Source organism: Notolepis coatsorum (assembly GCF_963971535.1).
Source record: "Notolepis coatsorum genome assembly, chromosome: 1".
Lineage (NCBI taxonomy): Eukaryota > Metazoa > Chordata > Actinopteri > Aulopiformes > Paralepididae > Notolepis > Notolepis coatsorum.
In genome coordinates, this window is record NC_140165.1 from 25923944 (window position 1) to 25951663 (window position 27720).

At 44.6% G+C, this 27720-nt stretch overlaps 1 protein-coding gene across 1 annotated transcript in view; it reads left to right on the forward strand.

Annotated features, from left to right (window-relative positions):
• nbeal1 (neurobeachin-like 1) overlaps window positions 1-27720 on the forward strand; it is a gene marked incomplete at its 3' end in the record, with an annotated part of 156290 nt that overhangs the window by 59838 nt on the left and 68732 nt on the right. The window contains 13 exon segments of the mRNA XM_084319022.1: window positions 843-925; window positions 5124-5209; window positions 5408-5777; window positions 9841-9947; window positions 12135-12221; window positions 18127-18210; window positions 18721-18819; window positions 19374-19718; window positions 23286-23515; window positions 25929-26061; window positions 26349-26468; window positions 27413-27489; window positions 27491-27717. Of these exon segments, the coding sequence (XP_084175148.1) occupies window positions 843-925; window positions 5124-5209; window positions 5408-5777; window positions 9841-9947; window positions 12135-12221; window positions 18127-18210; window positions 18721-18819; window positions 19374-19718; window positions 23286-23515; window positions 25929-26061; window positions 26349-26468; window positions 27413-27489; window positions 27491-27717 (2048 nt within the window).

Sequence of the window (27720 nt, forward strand, 5' to 3'; positions counted from 1 at the left end):
TTCCTGGGAGGCGAGATACAGGCCGCTAAGCTACTAACGTTAACATTTCGGCACTACAGAAGCTAGAGTTAAAAATCAAACTGCATATGGTCTACCATGAATGCATGAGAGGGGGGGGGGGGGGGGGACGTTGTTTCTGATTATTGATTACCAATAACTGCGTTAGCCTCACTAGCCACATTCGCTGATCGGGTGGATGGCTATCATAACAAGGTCTGATCAGCATGTAATTTACGTGAAAAAGATCTTACCGTGGGCCGGTTGGATCCCCCAAAGGATTTCCCAGTTATCGATCGCAATCTGGTAGATCGATATGTCCATTGGCTGATGATATATTCCTTTACTGCACACTGAAATCCGCGTCCCAAAACGTATTCCGTGTAACAGGCTATAGGCATCGCTTCATGTTAGCAGGAAACTACATTGGAGATCCAGAAAAAACAAGACAACTTCTGCTACAGGGAACACTGCATTATCGAGATAGTGCCCCTAAGAGGATCTGGCCGGTAATGCACTTTTTCGAATTCAAAGAGTAGGGTACTTCTGCAGTGCTGCTCGGTGACATCGAGTAGGTTATTAAAATGGAATAAAAGCCAAAACAACCTTGCCACGGACATGTCCGTGGTTGGTCCTCAACCGTTGGATTCGAAACACGGACATCTCCGTGGTCGGGCGCCATTGTGTTAAAGTCGACACAAATGTGTTTTAATATGTCTAGGCCTCTACATTTCTAGGTTTCATATGCCATGCAATGTTGCGAGGATGCAATATGTCGCTGCTGCGGAAATAAACATTTTGATTGAGGAAACAAATACATTTGTTATTGTGTGTGTGTTCCCCAGGGAGCAACTTGGGACGGTGGAGAAAAGCAGACAAAAGCACAAGGCGGCTCCACTGACGGTCGAGTTTGTCCCCTTCTTCTACCGTAAGTCTGTCTCTGTCCCTCTGTCTCTCTCTCTCTCTCTCTCTCTCTCTCTCTCTCTGTGTGTCACTCTCTGTCTGTCTGTCTCTCTCTCTGTCCCTATGTCTCTCTCCCCCTCTGTCTCTGTCCCTCTGTTTGTCTGTCTGTCTGTCTCTCTGTCCCTATCTCTCATTCTCTCTCTCTCTCTCTCTCTCTCTCTCTCGTTCTCTCTCGTTCTCTCTCTCGTTCTCTCTCGTCCTCTCTCTCGTTCTCGTTCTCTCTCTCGTTCTCTCTCGTTCTCTCTCGTTCTCTCTCGTTCTCTCTCTCTCTCTCTCTCTCTCTCTCTCTCTCTCTCTCTCTCTCTCTCTCTCTCTCTCTCTGTATAAGTGACTCTCTAACAGTAAGTCTAGTATGTGTCCAGCCTCTAGTTTGCATGAGTCTTGTCTGCTTTAATGGACCGATTGACTGGATGAGGAAGCTATGTTCAATTCCATGTAAACACTGACGTCACTCTCTGGCTCTCTCTCTCTCTCTCTCTCTCTCTCTCTCTCTCTCTCTCTCATCTCTCTCTCCTCTCTCTCTCTCTCTCTCTCTCTCTCTCTCTCTGTATAAGTGACTCTCTAACAGTAAGTCTAGTATGTGTCCAGCCTCTAGTTTGCATGAGTCTTGTCTGCTTCAATGGGCCGATTGACTGGACGAGTAAGCTATGTTCAATTCCATGTAAAACACACATCTCTCTCTCTGTTTCTCTCTCTCTGTCTCCCCCCTCTGTTTCTCTCTCTGTCCCCCCCCCCCTCTGTTTCGCTCTCTCTCTCTCTCTCTCTCTCTCTCTCTCTCTCTCTCTCTCTCTCTCTCTCTCTCTTTCTCTTTCTCTTTCTCTTTCTCTTTCTCTTTCTCTTTCTCTTTCTCTTTCTCTTTCTCTTTCTCTCTCTCTCTCTCTCTCTCTCTCTCTCTCTCTCTGAGTGAAGGTGAATCCTCTCTTTGTGTGCTCTGGTGTGGTTTCCAGGGGTTGAGATGGCCCGATAGCGATCGGTGGTCGTCTAAGCCACTTCACCATCGCTGACGGCAGCCATTCTAAACAAACACTACCCTGTCTGTCTGTCTGTGTGTGTGTGAGTTTATTATTGCTGTGGTTTTTGTATTAATAAGTGGTGCGCCCCAGACACCCACCCAGACCTCGCTGTCTATCCCACAACCTGCCGGCGTGCGTGTGTGAGATGAGGAGATGGTTGGGTATAGAGAACATTGTGTGAGATGAGGAGATGGTTGGGTATAGAGAACATTGTGTGAGATGAGGAGATGGTTGGGTATAGAGAACATTGTGTGAGATGAGGAGATGGTTGAGTATAGAGAACATTGTGTGAGATGAGGAGATGGTTGGGTATAGAGAACATTATGTGAGATGAGGAGATGGTTGGGTATAGAGAACATTATGTGAGATGAAGAGATGGTTGGGTATAGAGAACATTGTGTGAGATGAAGAGATGGTTGGGTATAGAGAACATTGTGTGAGATGAGGAGATGGTTGGGTATAGAGAACATTATGTGAGATGAAGAGATGGTTGGGTATAACATTGCTGGGAGATATTGCGTGCTGAGTGTTGTTTGACTTAAACTCTTCCACCCGTGCGGTCCGTTTTTTCCAAACGTATTCAAGAATAAACATCCTAACCATGTCACAACAGCAGTCATAGTGTACAGTATGTTTTCAGCAATATCTTTGTTTACCAATAGGTTAAAGTGTTATTAGTGAGATTTTTCTTTGGTGAATAACTATGATAATTTTAATTTCTTAATATTAACTAAGAATAATGTATACAAGTTAATAATGATTTTCTTAATAATAACTAAGGTCGCTTTCACATATAGTTTTGGTGGACTCGGTGCGGTTCTGGTGGTGAAGTTGCAACATTGTTGCATTCTTCATTTGGTTCGCCTGCGTTCACATAGCAATCTGTCAGGCGCACCAAACTATCTGAACAATGTCACGCGGTCGAAAAGGGCACTCGTCTATTGGACAGTGGAAATGTGTGTGTGGCTGCGAGCCCTTGTGTGCGCGCGCGCGCGTGTGTGTCTGTGTGTGGACTGCGAGCCCTGGCTCCAGATCAGCGGAGGCGAGTTGTTCTATTGAAGCCGATTACCACCATCCTCTCGCTAAACAACTTGTACACCACGTTGTTATATATATATAATAATAACAATATAATAAGCCGCGTTTTTTCTTCCTTCTTCCCAAGATGCACAGTTAGATAGATAGATAGATAGATAGATAGATAGATAGATAGATAGATAGATAGATAGATAGATAGAGAGATAGATGCAGTGTGCTTGTTTTGCATTGAATGCTGCGAGCAGTGGTAATAATTAGCACTTCCTATATTTGGATCGTGTTTGGTCCGATGAAGCGAACCGAGACCTACGTTTTCAGGCGGACCAGAGTTCGCCTGCTTGGTCCGCGGACCGAGTTCGACGCGCATTCACACAAACCCGAAAAACCGGACTATCGAATTCTGGTCCGATAATCCGGACCAAACAGCCCCTGTGTGAAAGCGACCTAAGAATAATGTATACACGTTAATAATGATTTTCTTAACTCATTCCGGGCCAACCACGAGTATAGTCGGGTTTTAATCGTTATTTCTTTTATTAGCGATATCCATTCATTTTCATCCATCCAACCTGATGTTATCGTTGGGAATGGGTCTGAGCTCGCAGCTTGTGCATCAAAAAAATAAGTCCGGACCAGGTTTTACTTCTCGGGCATGCAGCTGGATACCATTGCATTGAGTCCCCCCACTGGGAGCATCGTGGATCATTGTGTTTTGGACTATAACGTTGGATCAATGGACTGGATCGATATTTGGAATGGCGAACAGGAATTGGATTAATCTTTTTGCATGACATCAGATGTGAGGTAAGGCCTTTATGTTACGAATCTTGGGGTAATCAGATGTTCCTATCACCGCCATCGGAGCGTGTGCGTGTGTGAGGTTCGCGCCGAACAAAGTACTTATAAGCGATTTTTCAGACCCCGCTTCTCTTCGTACATGAGGACACATATACTATCGATAATCTAGCGTTTATTTGAAAACTATTCATAAATCAGCCGAAAAATGACAACGTGTTTTGTGTATTCCACTAAAGGGCTATTATCGCGGATTTCTCTGGAATTACTAGAAATCTCAAACTATACTCGTATTCAAAACGGTATAAAACGGAAATGTACAGATGAAAAAACAATCCGTTTTGTACATGTTGACTGCAAGCAAGTCATTGACAAGCGGCGGGGGTATTAGACCCATAGCCATAATTTAAGATATAGTTTAAGCGGTCGCAATTATCCCCGTCCTCCCATTGACTAAAGCGCTGGCACGGAAAGGGCCATCAGCAGAGGGCGCTGTTGGCCCGGAATGAGTTAATAATAACTAAGTATAATGTATACAAGTTAATAATGATTTTCTTAATAATAACTAGGAATATGTAGCTAAGATAAAACGAATGTGATGTTTTTCTAGCTTCTATACCTCAGTCTTTGCTTTGCTCTGTCGGCTCGGTGTTACGACTGTTGTAATGTACATGGAGGTCTGACTGTTGTAATGTACATGGAGGTCTGCTCTCTGTTGGCTCTGTGTTACGACTGTTGTAATGTACATGGAGGTCTGCTCGCTGTTGTCGTGATGTGAAGCCCGATGCCTGTGGGCCGCCACCAGGGGGCAGAGCGGTGAACCCCGCACCAGTGGGTAAATGACGGAACGACTGAGTGAGTTGGTGACATTGCCATTCATAGAGGTGCTTTGCATCAAACGCATTTTAAAAGAGAAAGCTTAAAGAATTAATGCTAGCAGTTGGTATGCTCTGAGAGGTCTCACCGGGAGAATAGGATGTGTTGACAGATGGATTAATGGATGACTGGGACCACCCTGGCCCACAGGTCAATGACACGGATGCTTGCTCGCTCGCTCCCTCTGTGTGTGTGAGAGAGAGGTGCTCTGATGCATGCAAGTGTGTGTAGGAGTTGGAGAGGCATAGAGGTGTGTGTGTGTGTGTGGTGACGTGTGTAGTCAGACAGACAGTGGTCTATTATGGAGGCCATGCTCGGCTCATGTTGTGGCAGGGTTATATTTGCATAGCTAACAGTACACCCAACATTCCCTCTAATGCCTTTGCGTGTGCGTGTGTGTGTGTGTGTGTGTGTGTGTGTGTGTGTGTGTCCTATCCACAGAGTGCTTCCAGGAGAGTGAGCACCTTAAGGACAGTCTGAAATGCTGCCTGCTGCACCTGTTTGGAGCTATAGTGGCTGGTGGACAGGTAACAACTCAATACCATACTGTTGGGGCTAGAAACATTGCCAAAGAGATGCACACTATACATTTGTTTACTGTGTGTGTGTGTCGCTCTCTCTTTCTCTCTCCACCTTTCTGTTTCTCTCTCCCTTTCTATAATCTCTCTCACTCCCTCTGTTTCTCTCTCTCTCTCTCTCTCTCTCTCGCTCTCTCTCTCTCTCAGCGGAACGCCCTGCTTGCCATCTCCCCGGCCACCATGGAGGTCCTGATGCGGGTGCTGGCTGACTGCTCCATGGGCCGGTCGCCGGAGGACGGTGAGGACTGGGACGGAGAGGCGCCCGACCGCAAGGCTCTGCTGACGCTGGGCTGCCTGCGCGAGGTGGTTCAGTGCCTCCTGGCCTCCAGCTCAGACCAGCGGCAGGTGGAGATCGCCTCGGTGCTGGAGAACTACTTCAAGCTGCTGAACTCTGACCCCAACAGCGCCCCTACACAGCAGCAGCAGCAGCAGCAGCACGCCAAGGGACGCAGCCCCCCGCCCACGCTGGGACGCCACTGGGAGGGCCGCTTTGTTGCGCTGCAAGTTCATATGCTTGGTAAGCAGGCATAGGAGCGGGTATTCTTTATTTATATAAAAAGAAAATATATATATATATCTTTTTCCGATTTTTCTCCCATCCCAATGTTAGTCGTTATGCCAATTCCCAATCCACTTTCTGGTCGTTGCGCACTCTACCCCCTACCGTCGGTCTGGGATGGCGGAGACTATTGCATGCTTCCTCCGACACATGTGTACCCAGCCCACCGCTTCTTTTCACCTGGCAGCGCGGACTCTCACTGGGAGAGTGTAACGTGTGGAAGGTCACACTACCTCTCCTAGATCCTTCCCTTGCTGTGCAGGCGCCCCGACCGAACTGTAGTAGTTGCTGTTTACAACGACCAGGACCCACCCTCGCCGGGTTTCCCACCCGCTAACACTGCCAATTGTGTTAGTATGGACGGTCGGCCAACCCGGACGCACCACAGCTGGATTCGATCCCACTGTCTCTGTGGTGGTAGACAGACGCTTAGTCCGCTGCGCTACCCGGTCGCCCTAGGAGCGGGTATTCTGTGGGATTATCTGACTGCTTGTATTATTTTATGAAAAAGTATGTGCAGTAATATAGATTATAAAATTGAGGATGTAATATATTATTGAGATGCATCGTAGAATCTAATCGAATCGTGGACAGCTAAATCGTAATCGAATCGTGAAGGCAGTGAAGATTCACAGCTCTAGTATTTTGCGGGCTAACGCTGTGGTTCATATGCTTGGTAAAGGAGTGGGTATTTTGCGGGCTAACACTGTAGTTCTTAAACGTTTTCATGCCAAGGATCCCCAAATTAATGGGTATTAGGCCGTAGAACACCATTTGGTGGCGGGCGCCTTCTTGTACACTGTGACCTGCTGGGGCAGCGGACTGAGAGCGGGGGACGCAAACAGGCTGGATAAGCTGGTCAGGAAGCCTGAACACTTAAGGTAACCTACTTGCATTCAGCGTCCCACGTGACCACGCCTAGCACGCCCCCGCGGCGACGCGGCAGAGGCGCGCAGGTTGCCGCGGCATTATGCATACGCAATCCCCCCTGTTTTAACATCGACGGTTAGCTCAACTCGTTCCTCAGCTTGCTGTGGAGCCTGCGGTCCAGTTGGTGACAAGTTCGAATCACTTTTTACGTTTCATTAATTTATCGCCTCTCTATATAAACGTAACTAGCGTCTGTATTTCTTTTGCCGGTTAAGTTTAGGCATTCTTTCGGAGTTGGTTAAGGTTAGGGTTAAGTTTAGGCATTCTTTCGGAGTTGGTTAAGGTTCGAGTTTGTCTTAGAGCATGGCAATAGAATGCCTGTCTTTCTTTCGCCGGTTAAGTTTAGGCATTCTTTCGGAGTTGGTTAAGGTTAGGGTTAAGTTTAGGCATTCTTTCGGAGTTGGTTAAGGTTAGGGTTAAGTTTAGGCATTCTTTCAGAGTTGGTTAAGGTTAGAGTTTGTCGCAGAGCATGGCAATAGAATGCCTGTCTTTCTTTTGCCGGAGCAGAAGCCTATTTCCGCTCTGCCTCTCTGCCGCGTCACATGGGCGTTATGGCCAATCAGAGAAACGCTGAACGCAAGTAGGTTACCTTAAGTCAGGAGTCGGCAATTAGGTTTGGCCACGGGCCAGATTTTCCCCAAGCCGTTGCTTGGCGGGCCAGGATAAAAAACAATGGCTAATTTAATATACTGATATTGAAAAAAGACAAACGTTTTTCTCTGGTCTGCATCCCCTTAACAATTGTGTGTATTGCGCCGTACTGTATTGTACCCATTCTGCAATCTGTTAAATAAAGTTTTAATTAATTCATTCATTCATGAACAGCAGATCAGCTGTTGCAGATCACCGCGGCGGGTGATGAACAGATCAGAATGCATGAAAACACGACTCACCATACTTTGTTTGTTGTTAAGTCCTCCAAAATCCCTGCTAATGTTTGAATCATGTCATATATCTACTCGCCGCCCTCCAATTCCAGATTGGCGTTGAATGCAGCTACTTTATCTGCCAACTTGAACACAGTTGTCATCATTGCCTCGTTGTTGTTGTCGCCACATATTATGCAGAGAGGACGTCGGCTCGGCACGCAAGAATCACCGACCTGTTGCGATAAACCCGTATTTTAAGTATGGCTCCTGTTTATTAAAAGAAGCGTTATATTTTCCCCGTTGCAAAGAAGCTATCTAGCTAGCTAAAGATATTTTATTTTTATTTCTTTTTAACTTGCTCGCATCTCGAACGTGGAAGTGAAAGTGCGTTAGGGAAATATACACGCGGCCCGGTGGGACTATTCCATTGGTTCTCCCAGTCCATGTGACCATTTCTAGCATTTCAATTGGCTATAGTGACAGACATGCTTTTGATGACTACCGGTAGATAGATACAGCTTCACAATAAAAGACACCCTGGCGTCCCGAGTGAATATTTCCCGCGCGTCAAATAAATATCATATTCTCAAAATAATCTGACGGGCCAGAAATTATTGCTGGCGGGCCAATGTCGGCCCGCGGGCCGCCTATTGCCGATCCCTGCCTTAAGTGTTCACGCGGTCAGGAAGGCCAGTAGCGTCGTTGGGGTGGAGCTGGACTCTAGCGAGGGTGGCGGAGAGGAGGAGCCTTTCTAAGCTCCATGCCATCAGGGACAACCCCTCCCACCCACTATACACAGACTTGGCTGACGGGAGGAGCATGTTCAGTGCTAGACTAACACTCTCAAAATGGAGCACTGAACGGCACAGGAAGTCCTTCATTCTGACAGCCATCAGACTTTACAATGCATCACTGTGCCTCACTGCATCACTGAGCACAGAGTGACAGTTACCATCTTCCTGGACTTTTACTATTAAAACAACATTGTCAATATTACACTTAGGTCGCTTTCACATATAGTTTTGGTGGACTCTGTGCGGTTCTGGTGGTGAAGTTGCAACATTGTTGCATTCTTCATTTGGTTCGCCTGCGTTCACATAGCAATCTGTCAGGCGCACCGAACTATCTGAACAATGTCACGCGGTCGAAAAGGGCGCTCGTCTATTGGACAGTGGAAATGTGTTTGTGGCTGCGAGCCCGTGTCTGTGTGTGGACTGCGAGCTCTGTCTGACTCCAGATCAGCGGAGGCGAGTTCTATTGAAGCCGATTACCACCATCCTCTCGCTAAACAACTTGTACACCACGTTGTTATATATATATAATAATAACAATATAATAAGCCGCGTTTTTTCTTCCTTCTTCCCAAGATGCACTGTTAGATATATAGATATATAGATAGGTAGATAGAGAGATAGATGCAGTGTGCTTGTTTTGCATTGAATGCTGCGAGCAGTGGTAATAATAACCACTTCCTATATTTGGTTCGTGTTTGGTCCGATGAAGCGAACCAAGACCTACGTTTTCAGGCGGACCAGAGTTCGCCTGTTTGGTCCGGCGGACCGAGTTCGACCGCATTCACACAAACCCGAAAAACCGGACTATCGAATTCTGGTCCGATAATCCGGACCAAACAGCCCCTGTGTGAAAGCGACCTTACAGTACACGTAATGTAGATCTCTGTATTTTTTTAATGTATATTTATATTAGAATGTACATACATTACATAGGAAATGTGAATCCCGGACCGTATTTTATTTTATTATTATTATTTTATTTATTTATTCTTTATTCTTAGGCAATTTTTTGTTATTCTTATTCGTGATTTGTTTTGTCTACCTAAATGTTTACTGTGCGCGATTTATAGTGCCAAATTTCCCTCGGGATGATTATTATATATATATCTATTATATTCTATTCTATAAGATTTAGTCCACATGGATCTCTTATCGGAGAGGATTTTTGACATTAGTTGTAACTTAGTCCAGTCCTAATCAAATCGGCTATTCCATTAGTCACCAAAATCCTGGCTAATTAGTCAACTATCGCTTGTGGAGGTCTAGATGTTGATGATAATTAGTCAAACTAAATTTACATATCTCTATCTCTCTCTGTCTCTCTCTCTCTGTTTCTCTCTCTGTCTCTCCATCTCTTTGTGTGTGTCTCTCTCTCTCTCTCTCTTTCTCTCCTCTCTCTCCTCTCTCCTCTCTCTCTCTCTTTCTCAGACACTATCAGAGACATGTTCCTGTGTTCAGACAGGCCGGTGCTCCAGGCCATCTTCCTGAACAGTAACTGTTTTGAGCATCTCACGCGGCTGCTCCAGAACAGCAAGGTAAACACAGCCATCATAGAAACACGGCTAACAGCTAACGCTCTCCAGGGGGCAGATCTCTGTGTTTTTCCCACGTCTAGGTATTGGAGTGGAGTCTTTCATCTTCATTGGCGGTAATACGTCTAAGCTCAGGCCTGGGCAAAAAATACGAGGTTTTCTTTTTACCCTTACGGAAAATCCACATACATTTTTCCACACATTATCACATGTGTTTCTAGTGGGTTTTGGGAACACTTAAAGGGGCTTTCTGTAGATATTTTTTTTAAACCTGAATCCTATTGTTCTGTTAACATCTGATAATTGCACAAAAAACGACGTGTTCTGTGTCTCGAGAGCTCGGCCACATTCGCCCCATCCTCCGAGAAATCCAGTGGAGAGCAGACCTCTAGTGACCTGTAGACACTATTTCCTCAACTATTTTCAACTCAAGGATTTTTTAAGATATAGTTGAGGAAATGGTGTCTGCTGTTCACTAAACGTCTCCGCTTTGTTAGCCAGAGGAAAATAATTTACAACGGAATGATAGGATTCAGGTAAAATATCTGCAAAATGCCCCTTTTAACATGTGTGAACCCCCCCCCCCCCCCCCCAACACACACAAGTATTTCTCAAGGGCGAAAATTAACCCAAAGAAATAGTTAATTTCCTAACCTGCACTAAAATGAACATGTTTTACCACACAGTCAAATAACTCCTGTGTTGGTGAAATTTATTTTGCCCGGGTTTGACCTACCTTACTACTTCCAATTTATGTATGTTGGTGTGTGTGTGTGTGTGTGTGTGTATGTGTGTTTGAGAGAGAGTTTTAGCTCCACAGTGCACCTTAATCCCTCTCTCGCAGCAAGGCTGGACCACCAAACCAACACCAAACCACCACCACTACTACCAAACCAACACCAAACCACCAACACTACTACCAAACCACCACCAACACCAAACCACCAACACTACTACCAAACCACCACTACTACCAAACCCCCAACACTACTACCAAACCAACACCAACACCAAACCACCACCAACACCAAACCACCAACACTACTACCAAACCACCACCACTACTATCAAACCACCACCAACACCAAACCACCAACACTACTACCAAACCACCACCACTACTACCAAACCACCAACACTACTACCATCACTACTACCAAATCACCAACACTACTACCAAACTACCACCAACACTACTACCAAACCACCACTGCCACTACTACCAAACCACCACCGCCACTACTACCAAACTACCACCGCCACTACTACCAAACCACCACCACCACTACTACCAAACTACCACCACCGCCACTACTACCAAACCACCACCGCCACTACTACCAAACCACCACCACTACTACCAAACTACCACCACCGCCACTACTACTACTACCAAACCACCACCACAACCAAACCACCACCACTACCAAACCACCACCACTACCAAACCACCACCACTACTACCAAACTACCACCACCGCCACTACTACCAAACCACCACCGCCACCACTACTACCAAACCACCACCACTACTATTACCAAACCACCACCATTACCAAACCACCACCACCACAACCAAACCACCACCTCCACTACCAAGCCATCACCCCCACCACTACCAAACCACCACCTCCACTACCAAGCCATCACCCCCACCACTACCAAACCACCACAACCACTATTACCAAACCACAACCACTAAACCACTACTACCAAATCATCACCACCACTACCAAACCACCAAACCAGACCACTACCAAATCGCCACTACCACTACCAAACCACCATTACTATCACCACCACCAAACCACCACTACCAACACCACCACATGTACTGGTCAATTAAGATGAATTGAAAATGGGGGACCCTGATGTAAACAAGACGAAAGTCTTTCTCTGGTCTGCATCCCCTTAACAATTGTGTGTATTGAGCTGTACTGTATTGTACCCATTCTGCAATATGTTAATAACATTTTCAATCAATCAATCAGTCACCATAGCCACCCATGACCGTACCTTCCTCCCTTCAACCTCCAACAGCAGCCTGTTCTTCTCATCTTCTGTCCCAACCTCCATCCCTTTCTCCCTCTCTTTCTCACACACACAACCCCTCCCCACTGATGTATGTTGACCCGTTTGCCTGTTGTGTGTGTGTGTGTGTGTTGGTGTGTGTGTGTGTGTGTGTGTCAGCTGGTTAACGCTAGGTGCACGGCGGCTGACAAGGACCAGAAAGATTTAGCCAACAGCAGGTTACTGACAGGAGAGAGTGATGCTCAGGTACCGCCGAGACCCCGCCCACCCTGTCATCACCCCACCCCGTCTCACCCCCACCCGTCTCACCCCCACCCTGTCTCACCCCCACCCCCTCCACCCTGGGATCCTCACACCGCCACGAGGGGCCATGCTGCCCGCGAGACCTTCACCCTGCGCTGCACTTTTGCCTGATTCGGTCTACGAATCCCAAGTCCAAAGAAAAAGTATACTTAAGTATATTTTCCGAGTGTACTTTTTATGTATTCCGAGAGTATACTAAAGTTGTTGTGTTCAATTTAAACCACTTAAGTTGTACTTGGTATGTTAAAAGTTGTACGTAAGATGTGTGCTTAAATATAATTAATTGACACTTTTGATGTATTTCTGGTTACTTTTGCTTAACAAAATGGTACACTTTTAATGTTTACTAAAGTACAACTTAAGCTTCGTAAACATCTCAGTTTTACACTTACAGCACATGAATGGCTATCATACTAAACATGTGCTTTGAATTAGTACATGAAGCAAAATAGAAGTACCAAAAATAAAATTGCAAGTATACTCTCTGAAAAGTACATATGGTACTAGAAATATATTTTTAACACTTCATATACTAAAAATATACTTACTTTACTTTTTCCTACCCGTATCGGACGATACAGATTGTTAGAAAGATGCCTATCTTCAGATAATGAAGTATTTTCATGAAACATGTTCATCTTCAGATAATGAAGTATTTTCATGAAACATGTTTATCTTCAGATAATCAAGAGGTATCACGACTGAAACATGTCTATCTTCAGATAATGAAGTGATATCATGCGCGTTGGGGGGTTTACAACACTCCTTGTAACAAAAAAAATGTATAATAAAAAAACTAAATTATTTAAACAAACACCATTATTATTATTTTGTTCACTTGGCACGGGCATTAAAGGTCCCATGCATTATAAATGGCCTTTTCCAGTGGTTAGCATTGTTTCCTAGCAATGGGGGATTATATCAATGTGGTCTGTGTCTCTAATTATCATATTGACTCATCAGTCTAGTCTCGAGTTCACAAGATCTTCCCTCACTCAACTAAGCCATTCTGATTTGACTGTTTTGCTGATGTGAATACTACTGGTTGTAGTCACCGCCCACAATTCGCTCAACAACAGAGCAGTGTAATTACTTCCTCAAACAGGTGCGACAGACAGCAGAGAACGAGAGAGGGAGAGGGAGAGAGAGAGAGAGGAGGACCGCGGCGCAGGAGTGTGTGTAAATGTGTGTGCGCCGCAGGGATGGGTCTGCTCCCCGCAGTCGGGAGCACTCCATATCACTGTCAAAATATCTTTGCGCACGCTCCCACGTGCGCACCCGTATTCCGATCCGTGCAATAATATTCACAGAGGTATATATTGTCATTTGAAACAAGTTACCAATGCATTGTCCCGTGGGATTATGCCCCCCCCGCGGCGAAATTAATTAGTATCCTCCCCCATCAATCTATCTATCAATCTCTCTGTCTGCCAGTCACAGACTGTGTGGGTGACTGTCACTCAAAGCGCTTATGGGCGGAGCCCAGCACAAACAGCATGAAATCCTGAGGTCGAAAAATTTTGCTTTTCAGTACTTGATTAAAAATATAAAACAATGAATAAAAAAAATAATAAACTTTACAGATGTGTTCCATAGACTCACAGGAATTGTGTAAAGTTGCCCAAATAGTGCAAGGAATAGCAATGCATGGGACCTTTAAGCAAAATGCCAATCTACAATCAATATTGGCAAAGAATTCATAGAAAATAAAACGGGACAGATACTGCTTGTGCTTTTTAAAGCCCATCGGCTCATTATTGGTCATCTGCTCATATACCGGTACATCGCTAATTCAGTCACCTGTTATAATTGGAAACAAAAGAGGAACATAGTAAATGTGTTCCCATTTTCAGTACATTGAAAATCCACCGTTTAAATCCCTGTCTTGGTTGTGTCGAACGTGAATATTAGACACAAAAATCGACGGTTAATCATTGTGGGGGAGAAAATGTGGGGGCCATTGTGACCATCACAATGTTTAGTTCTCAGAATTCTAATCTTGCGTGTGAGATCGTTGTGTCTGGATATGAAACATGTGCCCTCCGCCACGGGAGCCACCGCTGCAGATTTGGACATTCAAATTGTGTCATGTTTGTTTACTATCCGTCTGGCCCCCTGCTCTGTTTGACCACAACATTAGCTTGTTCTGTCTTCTCCATCTCTACACAGACCATCTGTCTGAGATATAATCCCCTTCCATTGATCAGGATAACATGAATGCAAGTGTAGAGACACATTTAGAATCTTTATTTATCTCCACATAAAGACAATGTTTAAAGGACACAAATATTATCAGTGCACTTGTACATTGTGGGTTATTCTGATACATTCGTGCCCAAATTGGCAATGGCAACCAAAGTTACACACACACACACATGGATGATGAACCTGACAATCAACACACAGCTCATGGGTACAGATAGCAGCGTCTTCTCCAAATTGCGCAGCTGCCAATAATAATTTGTTTACTATCCGTCTGGCCCCCTGCTTTGTTTGACCACAACATTAGCATGTTCTGTCTTCTCCATCTCTACACAGACCATCTGTCTGAGATATAATCCCCTTCCATTGATCAGGATAACATGAATGCAAGTGTAGAGACACACACACACACACGAACAACAGTGTGCCATTGTTAAGCACCTGCAACCTGATACGGGTGTAAGTGGCATGTGCAGCATGTTGCTAGGCAACGCGGTTGTCTCGTTAGTCATTACCCAGGTCAGCTGTGGAAATGCTACATATCCTATGAGACTTTCAGGGCTCCCGTTGGTCACGGCATTTCTGGAATATGGGGAACATTTGGGAGTTAGGAAAGTCAGGGAATTAACTCTCCCCTCCCCCATAATATCAGGGAATTTCACATCATGTTAAATCTATGGTACAAAATGTTCCTTGACCAATATGTCAATGATGGCAGTGGTTACAGTATACAAAAATATGTTGTTTGTTAAGCAAAGGTCTCAAAAACGCTGTCACCCTTTAATCCATGGGAATAAAAAAGTTCCCATGGTCTCGCGGGAAAAGTGGCCTCTCCTTCCAATGCTACTCCTCATCTCCTCTTCCCCGTTTTCCTCTTGTTTCACTCTATTTTATCCCCTCCCTCCCTCCCTCCCTCCCTCACGGTTCTCTGCGGGGGCACCATGGGGTCCATCCGGAATGCTGTCCCATGGTGCTGGCTTCTTTGTGTGTGTGTGTGTGTGTGTGTGTTCGTCAAAGGAGATGAAGTTGGGTTTCAAGGTGGCGTGGACTTCTCATGATGACCCCCCCCCCCCCCTCACAGTCCCTCTCCAGCCGGTCGCAGCCATCTTACCGTGCTCCACTAATCGGGTCTTGGCGATCATAGTGGTCAATGGGTTCAATGACCCAAAGCTTATTGGCAGTATAAAAAAAAGGCAGAGCTGGACAGAGATGGTTGTTTGTTTTGGTCGATTTCTTTTCCCCTCTCATCGTGGGTTTGTTTGTTTGGTGGGATACGTTCTTTGTTTGTTTGTGTGTGTGTATGTATGTGTGTGTGTGTTGGTGTGTGTGTGTGTGTGTACTGGTATTATGTGTGTATTAGGGGTTGAGATCAATTCCCCTTTTCAATTCAATGAATTCAGGAAGTGGGCTTTCTTCAAAATACTAATGATTGAAAAACCTTTGGAAGTGAACGGTTTGCCCTATTCAACATATTAACCAGAATGTCTTATGTTTGGATTTGATTGAACTGAGAATAATTCTGTGTGGAATAATTATATTAAAATCCAACAGTCATTCTACATTGTGTCAACATTAATGACGCTTCACCAGCGGTTGGTGGCACTGGTGGTTGTGTGTAAATTCAAATATAACCCAGTCATAACACAAGTGGCCACTGACTCCTGATTTAAAGGTGGAATCTGTCACGCCGTCAAACGGCGACCTCTAGGCAAAAGAGTTCCACTTGGTATTGCACTTTGTTTACATTTCTTTTGTTTTGGTATGCGGTTCTTTTCTTGATCCTCCAATCACAACGGTTGCTCTCCTCGGACAGGTGAATTGCTGGCCACACCTCAGGCTCTGCCAAGAAAGGCATGGAGAAATTCACAGTAGAATACGTTACTATTATTGCTATAATATAACAAAACATGTAAACAAAGTGCAATACAAAGCAGGGCTTGTTGTTTGATCAGGTTGTTGTTTAATGGCATTCCAGATTCTACTTTAATACAAGCGGTTGCACTATGAAAACGAGCTGCAGTGTAACAACTACACTATGCAGTCGTAGGGCAGGTGTAAATGCATTTGTGTGCCAGAATTATACTCGCTAACATTGAATCATCATGGAATCAATCAAGCACAGATTTCATCCAGGAAATTTGTATGTGGATTTATTTTGTCAACGTTGATGCTGGTTGAGCTCGTGTCAGTAAGCTAAGCTGAGCGGTAACCATAACGATAACTGTTACCTTTTGGTAGCTGCTCAGCTTCTTATCAAGCTAGTCCTGTAGTAGTACAGTATATACTAACACATAGCTGGTACAAACTAGTCCTGTAGTAGTACAGTATATACTAACACATAGCTGGTACAAACTAGTCCTGTAGTAGTATATACTAACACATAGCTGGTACAAACTAGTCCTGGAGTAGTATATACTAACACATAGCTGGTACAAACGAGTCTTGGAGTAGTATATACTAACACATAGCTGGTACAAACTAGTCCTGTAGCCTATATACAGTACTAACACATACTGTAGCTGGTACAAGAGGGTCCTGGTGGAGTAGTAGCCCTATATACTAACACATACTGTAGCTGGTACAAGAGGGTCCTGGTGGAGTAGTAGCCTATATACTAACACATACTGTACAAGACGGTCCTGGAGTAGGAATAGAGCCTCCTGGCCAGTAAGAGTAATAATACCAGCTCTTGTATTTCAAGACCTCTACAGTAGCACCAGTAATCAGGAACATTATTGATTAGATCAGCCAATAACAAGCCAACGTTGATGCATGTACAGATGTGCACACACACACATTACACACCCAATCATACGTTACACACCCAAGTCCCAAGCACACACACAGTACGTTACACACCCAAGCACATACACACGCATACATTACACACCCAAGCACACGTACAGACTAGAGATGTCACTGAGGATCCATCTGAAGCTCAACTCACCAACCAGTCTAAAGATACAAACGGATGGACAGTTGGCGTCGGCCAGAAACATGTGTACAACTCGGGCTACTGATGAAATACATTGAAACGCTTAGTTTCAAAAGTTCCATCCCTATTTTTATCGCCAACTTTAAAGGTAGAATCTGTGATGTCGTCAAACAGCGAAAGGCAAAAGATGACAATACAGTATGACGCTTTGTTTAATAATTTTTTTGTGTGGGTTGGATTTCAGTGTGTGTGTAGGGGGAGGGGTTGCTACTGCTGGCCACGCCTCAGGCTCTACCAAGAGAGGTCTGCAGAAATTCACAGTATAACAAGTTACTAAACTCCAACCCACACGTCGGATCAAAACTAAAAAGTAAACAAAGCGTAATACCAAGTGGGGCTCTTTTGTCTAGAGGTCACTGTTTGACGGCATTACAGATTCTACCTTTAAGCAGTCCCATTCAACTACGAACAGAACATGTAGGCCTGCTTAGTGTGTACAGTAAGGGTACTTCAAGTGTGATCCATGCTATGATCTCTCATCTTTATGATCATTATTATTATTTTGGCATTGGACATCACTTTTTATTTGTGCATGGAATTCATTCAGCCGGAACTACACTACTACACACCCCTTCCCCGCCCCCCCATAGCGCTGATAGGATACGGTGATTGGCTCTGGCGGGTGACTGACGGGTGTGATGTCCCTCTCAGGTGTTTCAAGGGCGACTGGATTCTCTCGCTGTAGCAACCATCAAAGCCTTGACGACGGTGATGCACAAATCACCAGCTGCAAAGGTGAATGGTTACACACACACACACACTCACTTTTGGATACTTTTCAATACTTTTCAGCCAATCAAATGCTAAACTGTTGATAACCAGGAAGGTCAAGAAGACCCATTCATTTTCACCATAGAGAAATCTACTTTTGTGTCTAGATATTCAATATCAAGGCCATGTGAGGCGGCTGCCTAGGTTTTCAATACCCTATTGTGGAATGGGAATATTGTATCTGTGCTTTGGGTGTGACACGAATGCCAATGAATAGATCAGTGAAAGACTTATCGTCTAGTATTTATATCAGAGAAAGACTTATCGTCTAGTATTTATATCAGTGAAAAACGTATCGTCTAGTATTTATATCAGAGAAAGACTTATCGTCTAGTATTTATATCAGTGAAAAACGTATCGTCTAGTATTTATATCAGTGAGAGACGTATCGTCTAGTATTAATCGGCTGACTGTTATATATATCTTAAAAAAAAAACACACACACACACTGACACAGAAGTCCCGCCCCCACAGGAGGTGTTCAAAGAGCGGATTGGGTACAACCACCTGTACGAGGTGCTTGTCTCCTTGGGCCAGCCATCCAGATACCTGTTGAAGGAGCTCATGAACATGGTGAGAGATACTGCCTGCCTGTCTGTCCGCCTGCCTACCTGCCTGTCTAAATGTGTGTCTGTCTGTCTATCTATCTGTATGTCTGTCTGTCTAAATGTGTGTCTGTCTGCCTGCCTGCCTGTCTGTCTAAATGTGTGTCTGTCTGTCTATCTATCTGTATGTCTGTCTGTCTAAATGTGTGTCTGTCTGTCTGATTGCCTGTCTGTCTGTCTGTCTGTCTGTCGTCTGTCGTCTGTCGTCTGTCGTCTGTCGTCTGTCGTCTGTCTGTCTGTCTAAATGTCTGTCTGTCAGTATGTATGTCTGTGTGTCTGTCTAAATGTCTGTCTGTCTGTCTGTCGTCTGTCTGTGTGTCTTGTCTGTCTGTATGTCTGTCTGTCTGTCTGTCGTCTGTCTGTGTGTCTTGTCTGTCTATCTATCTGTGTGTCTTGTCTGTCTGTATGTCTGTCTGTCTGTCTGTCGTCTGTCTGTGTGTCTTGTCTGTCTGCTGTTGTCTCCCTGTGTCTGTCTGTCACTCTTAACTTGTGTGTGTGTGTGTGTGTGCGTGTGTGTATAAGGCGGTGGAGGGGGAACACACCTCTGTGGGCATCCTGGGCCTCAGTAACGTGGAGCCTCTGATGCTGCTGGTCCAGTGGCTGCCGGAGCTCTCCTCCTCCGAGCTGCAGCTGTTCACCGCCGACTGGCTGCGCCGCCTCTGCTGCCTGAACCGCCAGACGCGAGCCACCTGCGTCAATGCCGCCACGGCCGCGCGGGCGCTGGCCGCCCTCGGCCGCCACGAGCAGCTGCACCGGGCCTGCGCCGAGAGCCTCCTGGGCCTCCTGGGCTCGCTGGGTTCCCAGTCCCTCAGTGCCGCAGAGCTGCTGGGCTTACTGCGGCTCCTCAGGTCCCTGGAGCCCGGCCAGGTGAGGGCCCCCGCGCTACCCACTGAGTTTTCAGTGTTTTTATTTATTTTATTTTTATTTATTTTATTTATTTTATTTATTTTATTTATTTTATTTATTTTATTTATTTTATTTATTTTATTTATTTTATTTATTTTATTTATTTTATTTATTTTATTTATTTTATTTATTTTATTTATTTTATTTATTTTATTTATTTTATTTATTTTATTTATTTTATTTATTTTATTTATTTTATTTATTTTATTTATTTTATTTATTTTATTTATTTTATTTATTTTATTTATTTTATTTATTTTATTTATTTTATTTATTTTATTTATTTTATTTATTTTATTTATTTTATTTATTTTATTTATTTTATTTATTTTATTTATTTTATTTATTTTATTTATTTTATTTATTTTATTTATTTTATTTATTTTATTTATTTTATTTATTTTATTTATTTTATTTATTTATTTTATTTATTTTATTTATTTTATTTATTTTATTTATTTTATTTATTTTATTTTAGTTTAGTTTAGTTTAGTTTAGTTTAGTTTAGTTTATTTTAGTTTATTTTAGTTTATTTAGTTTATTTAGTTTATTTAGTTTATTTAGTTTATTTAGTTTATTTAGTTTATTTAGTTTAGTTTATTTAGTTTAGTTTATTTTATTTATTTAGTTTATTTATTTCTCGAATATCATGGAAAGTTGGGACATCTTTCACATTTTGACTGCAACAAATTTACTTTTAAGAAAAAGTTGACAAACGCTGTTATGAATAATGAAATACAGTTGAGTGAGATTTATTTAGTTAGTATTGTATTTGTGGTTGGAGCCTTTTTGTGTTGTGATTTTGCAGATATTGAGAATGTACTTAATGGAACACGCCAACATTTTGAGAAATTAGCTTACCGTCTTCTCCAGAGAGAGACAAGAAGATAATAATAATAATGCAGGACCTGTTGCAGAGATCTTTAATTGGCATGTAGACGACTCTCAATGTTAGCGGCACACAGCGGTTAGTTTAGCACACACACCGGAACACACACGCTCAGGGGCGTTTTTTTTTTTTTACTAGACATCACTCAGGTGTATTATTGATGCTCTCATTGATACTATGTTTGTTTCTGAAGTGTGTGTGTGTGTGTGTGTGAGATATATAGAGAGAGAGGGGGGGCTTTGGTAGACTATTGCATTGGTCCATTCATTGAAGATGAACGCAATGCGACATCCTTTACTAGGATCACCCACCAACAGTGCAGGTGCTGAACTGCTGATCCGAATGTATAGGTAAAAACCATATTATGCGTTTTCATCAATAAAAAAATGGCCAAAAAAAATTTCGCTGACGCGCGCTCGCATTCACTGGGGGCCTACAAATACATTCTTTCATGGAGCCCAGAATCTGGAGCTACACCCCTGCACACGCATGCATTGTTTTTTGTAGGATCGCCGATGCGATACTCCTCTGCGCTTAACCCATCCTGTCGTCCATCCCCCCAAGGGCAGCCCGGAGCAGACGAGGGCTGTGGCGTGAGCCACGCCTGGGGACCATCTAAGTGCTCCTGCCTGTCTTCGTCACGGACCCAGCATTGGGTTTCTCTTATCGGGGGGGGGGGGGGACGGACCCTTGCGAGCACGGGGAGAACATGCAAACTCCACACAGAAAGGCCCGGGAGATACCCCACCTGGGTACCTGGCATCGCGGAAACCTGGTCCCCAAGCGGGAATCGAACCCTGGACCTTCTTGCTGTGAGGCGACAGTGTTAACCACTACACCACCGTGCCGATACCAGTTTCCTCTCTGCGCGTTCAGTAGAAACGTAGTATCTATCTTCTTGTCTCTCTCTGGAGAAGACATTAAAGGGGAGATGAAGCGTTGAACAATATGAGCCTAGTTTGTTTGTTGTGTACCTTGGGTAAGACCGTAATCAAATGTGAAATCCTGCTTATTTGTCTGAAAACTCAAATGTAATTTCCCAGTTTTCGCCATGGGCGGCGCCATTTTAGAGTTAGCTAGACGGTGACGTCACTGTAGTTGTTGGGCTGGCTTCTGGTTTACACTGCTGGTTACCTACCTAGTAAACATCGAGTGTCTTGAAAGTCGGTCAGTAAATTGTCAACCAAATGTAACGTTACCTAGCGAAAAAAAATATATTATATAATTATACTTGTAGTTGTATTATCTGCGAGACATCGCCATTTGCCACCACGCAACAAGTCAAACAGCTCCACTGTCTGTGTGTGTATACTCTGCTTTGGTCAAATCACATTCAAGTATTGGGTATCAGTTTCCTTTTTTTCCTCCCTCAATAATATTATGTTATTTATGTACATTATCATTATGTAAACAAATGCACATATGGATTGTTTGCTGCAACGTTTCTGAATTCTGAATTTAAGCATTAATAAATAAGCAGAGAATTAAATTAGATGTCTAACATTTGTGTTTTTAATTAGCATAACCTAAATAAATATGAATTCAAGAAGTTAAATACTGAATTAACGACACATATTTCAGTCTGGCATCAGTTTGCTTACATCAAACACAATGAATGGTTTTGTCACACATGTATTATTATTCTGCAGTATTATTAATTTGCTCAAATGTCGTGGCCTCACACGGTGCCAACTGCAGGTCTCGCCATCTCAAAGATGACAGAGAATACATATGCAGCATCCCCCTGTTGGGGTTGCTCAATGCTGTAAAATATTACATAAATGTTTTTTTATGAACAACGATATTTGAGGAGCCTAATAATATTGCTACAGCGTGCAAGTGCAATTCTCTGAGGTGGGAGGCTCCGGGCGAAACCATCTCCGTGACGTCAGCATTTAACGTGAACAAAATGGCGGCGCACTGGTTGATAGATGCTACACGAAGGGACATAACAAATCGTTTTTTCTTAGAAAAGGCTTATTTTTATAACGTGATTTTTTTTCTGTGGTTTATCTAAATACTAATTTGATGCTATGACTATGTTTATATCGCTATGCAACATCTCCCCTTTAAGCTAATTTCCCAAAATGTTGGCGTGTTCTTTTAAGCTAAAGTGTTTGTTATGTTTTTATTGTTTTGTTATTACTTCAATGTTTTAAGTTATGTGTTCGGACCCCAGGAAGAATAGTCTTTCACCCATGGGTGTAGACCAGCGGTTCTCAAACTATGGGGGGGCATTGGCAAGTAAAACATTTTAATAAATAAATAAATCTATATATATATATATATATATATATATATATATATATATATATATATAATTTTTTTAATGTTCTGGCAACATATTTTGGCTAAATATGCCTCGTTTTATAAATGTGCATTGATAACAGTGCTGTAATAAAATTTTCGAATAAATATGCATGATCAAGTTCAACAACGTGTGCTTTTATTTTGATATTCCTTAATTCCATGTTGAAATTACGCGATGCATTAAGTGTGGGGTCGCCAAAAAAAATCCTAAATAAAATGGGGTTGTGGTATAAAAAAGTTTGAGAATCCCTGGTGTAGACTAATGGGGATCCATATAATAAACAAATAAACAAACTAGCTGTTGCTCACACCCAGCCTGTGCTCCCCAGCCTCACCCGTACGTGGGCCCCGCCCTCAAGGCCCTGCTGGCCATGGTCAGGAAGCAGGGCCTGGAGAGCGCCATGCAGTACTTCGACCTGTCGCCCAGCATGGCCGGCATCGCCGTGCCGACCGTCCAGCGCTGGCCGGGCTCCGCCTTCAGCTTCCTGGCCTGGCTGTCATTGGACCAGGACCAGCTGGGCCCGCCCGGTAATGGAGACAAGAGGAAGCAGCTATACAGGTGAGGGAGAGAGAGAGAGAGATAAGATAAGAGATAAGATATTCCTTTATTGATCCCCTTGGGGAAAGCATGGGGGAGGGGGAGGGGAAGTACAGGTATGGGCAGATAGAAGAAAGACATAAATATAGGCAATCAAATTTGATCTGAATATAAAAATATGAGGAGAAAAAAAACAGTAACAATAAATAATAATGACAATAATTAAATTATCCAAATTGGCCGTCCGTTGCCATTCATTCAGACGCGCGAGTCAAAACAAAAACGTGTTGGTCTTCTTCTACCCCTTTTGCCGTTGCAATCAGCCCTCACGTGGGATACCGTTGGCTCCAGAATTTCTTTGGCTACAAAGGCGGTCAATCATTTTCACCATCAGAGGTGAAGCCGACAGACGAGGGCAAAGTGCCGCGACAGATGGTGTGTTCTGAAGGATTTGGGGTGCTTTTTCAATGTATGTGACGGTGCCGGGTCAGAGAGGTCGAAGTGCATGCGGACGGTGGAAGCAGGAGACGGTGGTTTAGTAGAGCAGGGTGATTGTTGTGAGGCACACTGCCAGCGAGAGAATGTTTTGAATTCCTTGTAAGAACAAACTGATAGCGAGAGCAAGGGAGAGGGGTTCATCTTAATGAAACAGTAGAAAACTGCATTTTAATGTGTGAAAGGTTATTTAGCAGTTGTCATGACAGCGCGGCACATGACAACCAGAAAGGGGTGGGCTATCGTTGCTACGGCGAGGATCTATAAGTCGAACGGTGTTTCCGGGTGTAAGGCAGACTAGAATCTGACCAAGAGCGAGTAGGACTGAGATCACACAGAAGACACTCTCTCCTCTCATCGAGAGGGGGGGGGGGGGGGGGGGGGGGGGAGGAAGAATGCCACATCATCATTAGCTTTGGCTAACGCGAGGAAGGTTAGGCTAAAGACCAGGCCTGAACACTATTGGACTGAATAACAAAAGGACGATAGACGAACACACCAAAAAATCATTAGAATAGACTTTTCAAGGACAATAACATCTGTTAACATCTGAGCTGAGGTTTCTGTTTATCAAATAAAACCACGCTTTTCCTTGTAAGGTATTTCACGTTGTCGAAGTGTCGAATTTTTACGGAGGTGGAGAATTATTATGGTTTGCGGATTGTACTAACGGGGAGAGATAAGGATCTTATCAACCGGTATCGGAGACGTCAGGACCATTAAAATGACACAACGCAGAGGAATTGGATGGAGAGCCAAAACAGACGAAGACGTGATACTGGCCAGTTCGATCAGGATCTAACAGTTCCTTTAAAGGTGTGTTCCTTTTAAAGGTGTGTTCCTTTAACGCATTCAAAGATAGGCATTTTCACTGTGCGTCACGATGTTTGCAGAGCTATATCTATATTCTATATTATAGCTATGGAGACAATACTATGGCTCATTTGACAGTCACTATCTCATGTATACGTTTGCGTGTTATACCGTGGTGAATATTGTATAGTTTCAGAGTGATCCGGGCTAATTCCTGGAAGCTGAGTTATGGAGCGCTATGTGCATTTTGCGAAAGTCGTTCGCGTTGCTCGCCTGGACACGATATTATTTCCAAATCAAAGGTATATAATAGGTATTATGTTTCATCATGAAGGCATCAAAGGGGGGGGTGGGGGGGGTCGTTTTGTGATGCTCTGATCGTCAGCAACGGCATACGTTTTGAATACACGTTTTGCGATCGATGTGAAATCATTGTTGGATCAAAGTAGGATTGATGTAAAATCCTTTGCTAGGAGTTATTCCAAAATGAATATTCCAATTGTCTGATCGCAATTTCCAGTATTGATGTCCATCGGGTCCCTGACATGAAATGGCACAAAATATGCATCAAGTGTGCTGGACGCGCTCCAAGTTGCTCGGATGAAGCGGTTCACTTGCCGGGGTCCAAATTCTCTGCCCGGACCATATAAAATGTAACACACAGTGTGAAATAAAGTTTCAAAAGGTAGGCGATACTTCCACCTAGCAGGATTCGTCCGGCATTGCACCATCGAGGTCTCAGAATGAGTTCCAATGATAACACCGAAGTCCGTGAGAGTGTATAGAATATTATATAAAAGAAGCAGTGAAGCCAGACCAGCACTCTCAGGTTCAAAATTAATGGCCATTAATTTTGAACCTGAGAGTGCTGGTCTGGCTTCACTGCTTCTTTTATATAATACTTAATGGGATTTCAGCACCCAGTGTCGTATCTTGAGAGCGCGGTCTAACTTGACAAGTGTATAGAATATTAAAATAGAAAAAACAATGAAAACCCAGAGATTTTTCGGGGGTACTGGCGCTCAACCGCTGGCGAGATAACCCGAGAAATTCTCGGGTTGGCGCTGACAGTGTTATTAAAGGTGTGTTCCTTTTAAAGGTGTGTTCCTTTTCTCCTCCCATGAAGCTTCTTCACCCCAGGAGGGACGGGCTTCGAGGCGTTCATCAGCTCAGCAGGGCTGCTGGTGGTGGCCGTCTGCACTAAGAAGGAGTATGTCACCGTCATGCTGCCAGACTGCTGCTTCTGTGACTCTCTCTGGGTGAGCCTCTTACTTACGAGGGAAGACGCACTAAAAGAGCTTTTTAAATATCCACCATCGAGCTCCTTTCCACTCGCAGTTTGACAGGACAGTTTGGGTTTTCTCACATTAAGTGGCGTGATACGTGCCAGTACTGTAATTGATGCGTAACCGGCCGCTTCCTTCTGTTCTGGCCGGGTTCCGAGTGAACTGGGAAGCTCATGAATTGCCTTTGGAACAATGACATGAGAATTCTGAGGTATTGTGGGGGATTGAGTCGTGTGTGTGTGTGTTTTTCTGCCCCACAGCACAGCATTGGAGTGGTCCACGTTCCTGGGAAGCGGCCGTTTGGACAGAGCCTGGTCTACATCTATGTGGATGGTCAGCAGAAACTGTCCGCTCCACTCAAATACCCTTCCATGACCGAGGTGAGCCGTCACAGAGTTGTCTCATTAGCGCAAAGATAAATACTATCGGTCCTGGTTTCCCGGGTGCATGAGGGTGATTTTTCGCCAGTGAAAGGTATTTCTCAATGGTTTCTTAAACCAGGTGCCTGCATACCGAATTTGGACATCGGAGAAAATGTTTAATCATATTCAAATAGATACATGATAAATGATGCACATTACTGTAGCATCCCAGCCACACACACAAAGATATTTTTCAAGTTATGCAGCTGCTGAAAATGTGTAGTTTAAAGGAACACGCCAACATCATGGCAAATGCCCTTAACGTCTTCTCCAGAGGCGGACAAGAAGATGGATACCAATTTGCTCTCTGTGCGTTCAGTAGAAAGCTGTCCGACTGCAAGCTAGCCCAGATTAGCACAAATGAATGGAAGCGGATACGGACCAGCTAGCCTAGCTGTTGGCCAGCCCCCCCCCCCCCCCCCCCCCCCCCCCCCCCCCCCCCCCCCCCCCCCCCCCCCCCCCCCCCCCCCGCCCCCCAGAGTTTTAAGCTAGGCTAGCTGATCCACTTTATTTTGCAGTGCACTGTGTCCGCTTCGTGTTCTTTAAACTCACTGTGATTCTCTGCTCTCTCCTCTCCCCTCCTCCTCCTCTCCCTCTCTCCCTCCTCCTCCTCTCCTCTCTCCCTCCTCCTCCTCCTCTCCTCTCTCCATCCTCCTCTCCTCTCTCCCTCCTCCTCTCCTCTCCTCCCCTCCTCCTCCTCTCCTCTCTCCCTCCTCCTCTTCCTCTCTCCCCTCCTCCTCCTCTCCTCTCTCCCTCCTCCCTCTCCTCTCCCTCCTCCTCTCCTCTCCCTCCTCCTCCTCCTCCTCTCCTCTCTCCCTCCTCCTCCTCTCCTCTCTCCCTCCTCCTCTCCTCTCTTCCTCCTCCACCTCTCCTCTCTCCCTCCTCCCCCTCCCTTCTTGCAGCCCTTCACCTCCTGCTGCATCGGCTCCGCGGGTCACCGGACGACCACGCCCCCGCCCTCCCAGATCCCCGACCCGCCCCTCGGCCGCGGCCCCCTCGGGCCGGCCCTCGCTTGGGGGCATCCTGTCCGCGCAGGCCTGGGGCGGCCTGCTGGGGAGCAAACCTGAGTCGGTCACCAAGCTGATCTCGGCGGGGACCCAGGACAGCGAGTGGGGCAGTCCCACCTCCCTGCAGGGCCAGCTGGGAGGCGTCATGGTCTTCCACGAGGCCCTCCAGCCCAACCACGTCAAGGCCATCTGCAGCTCCGGTG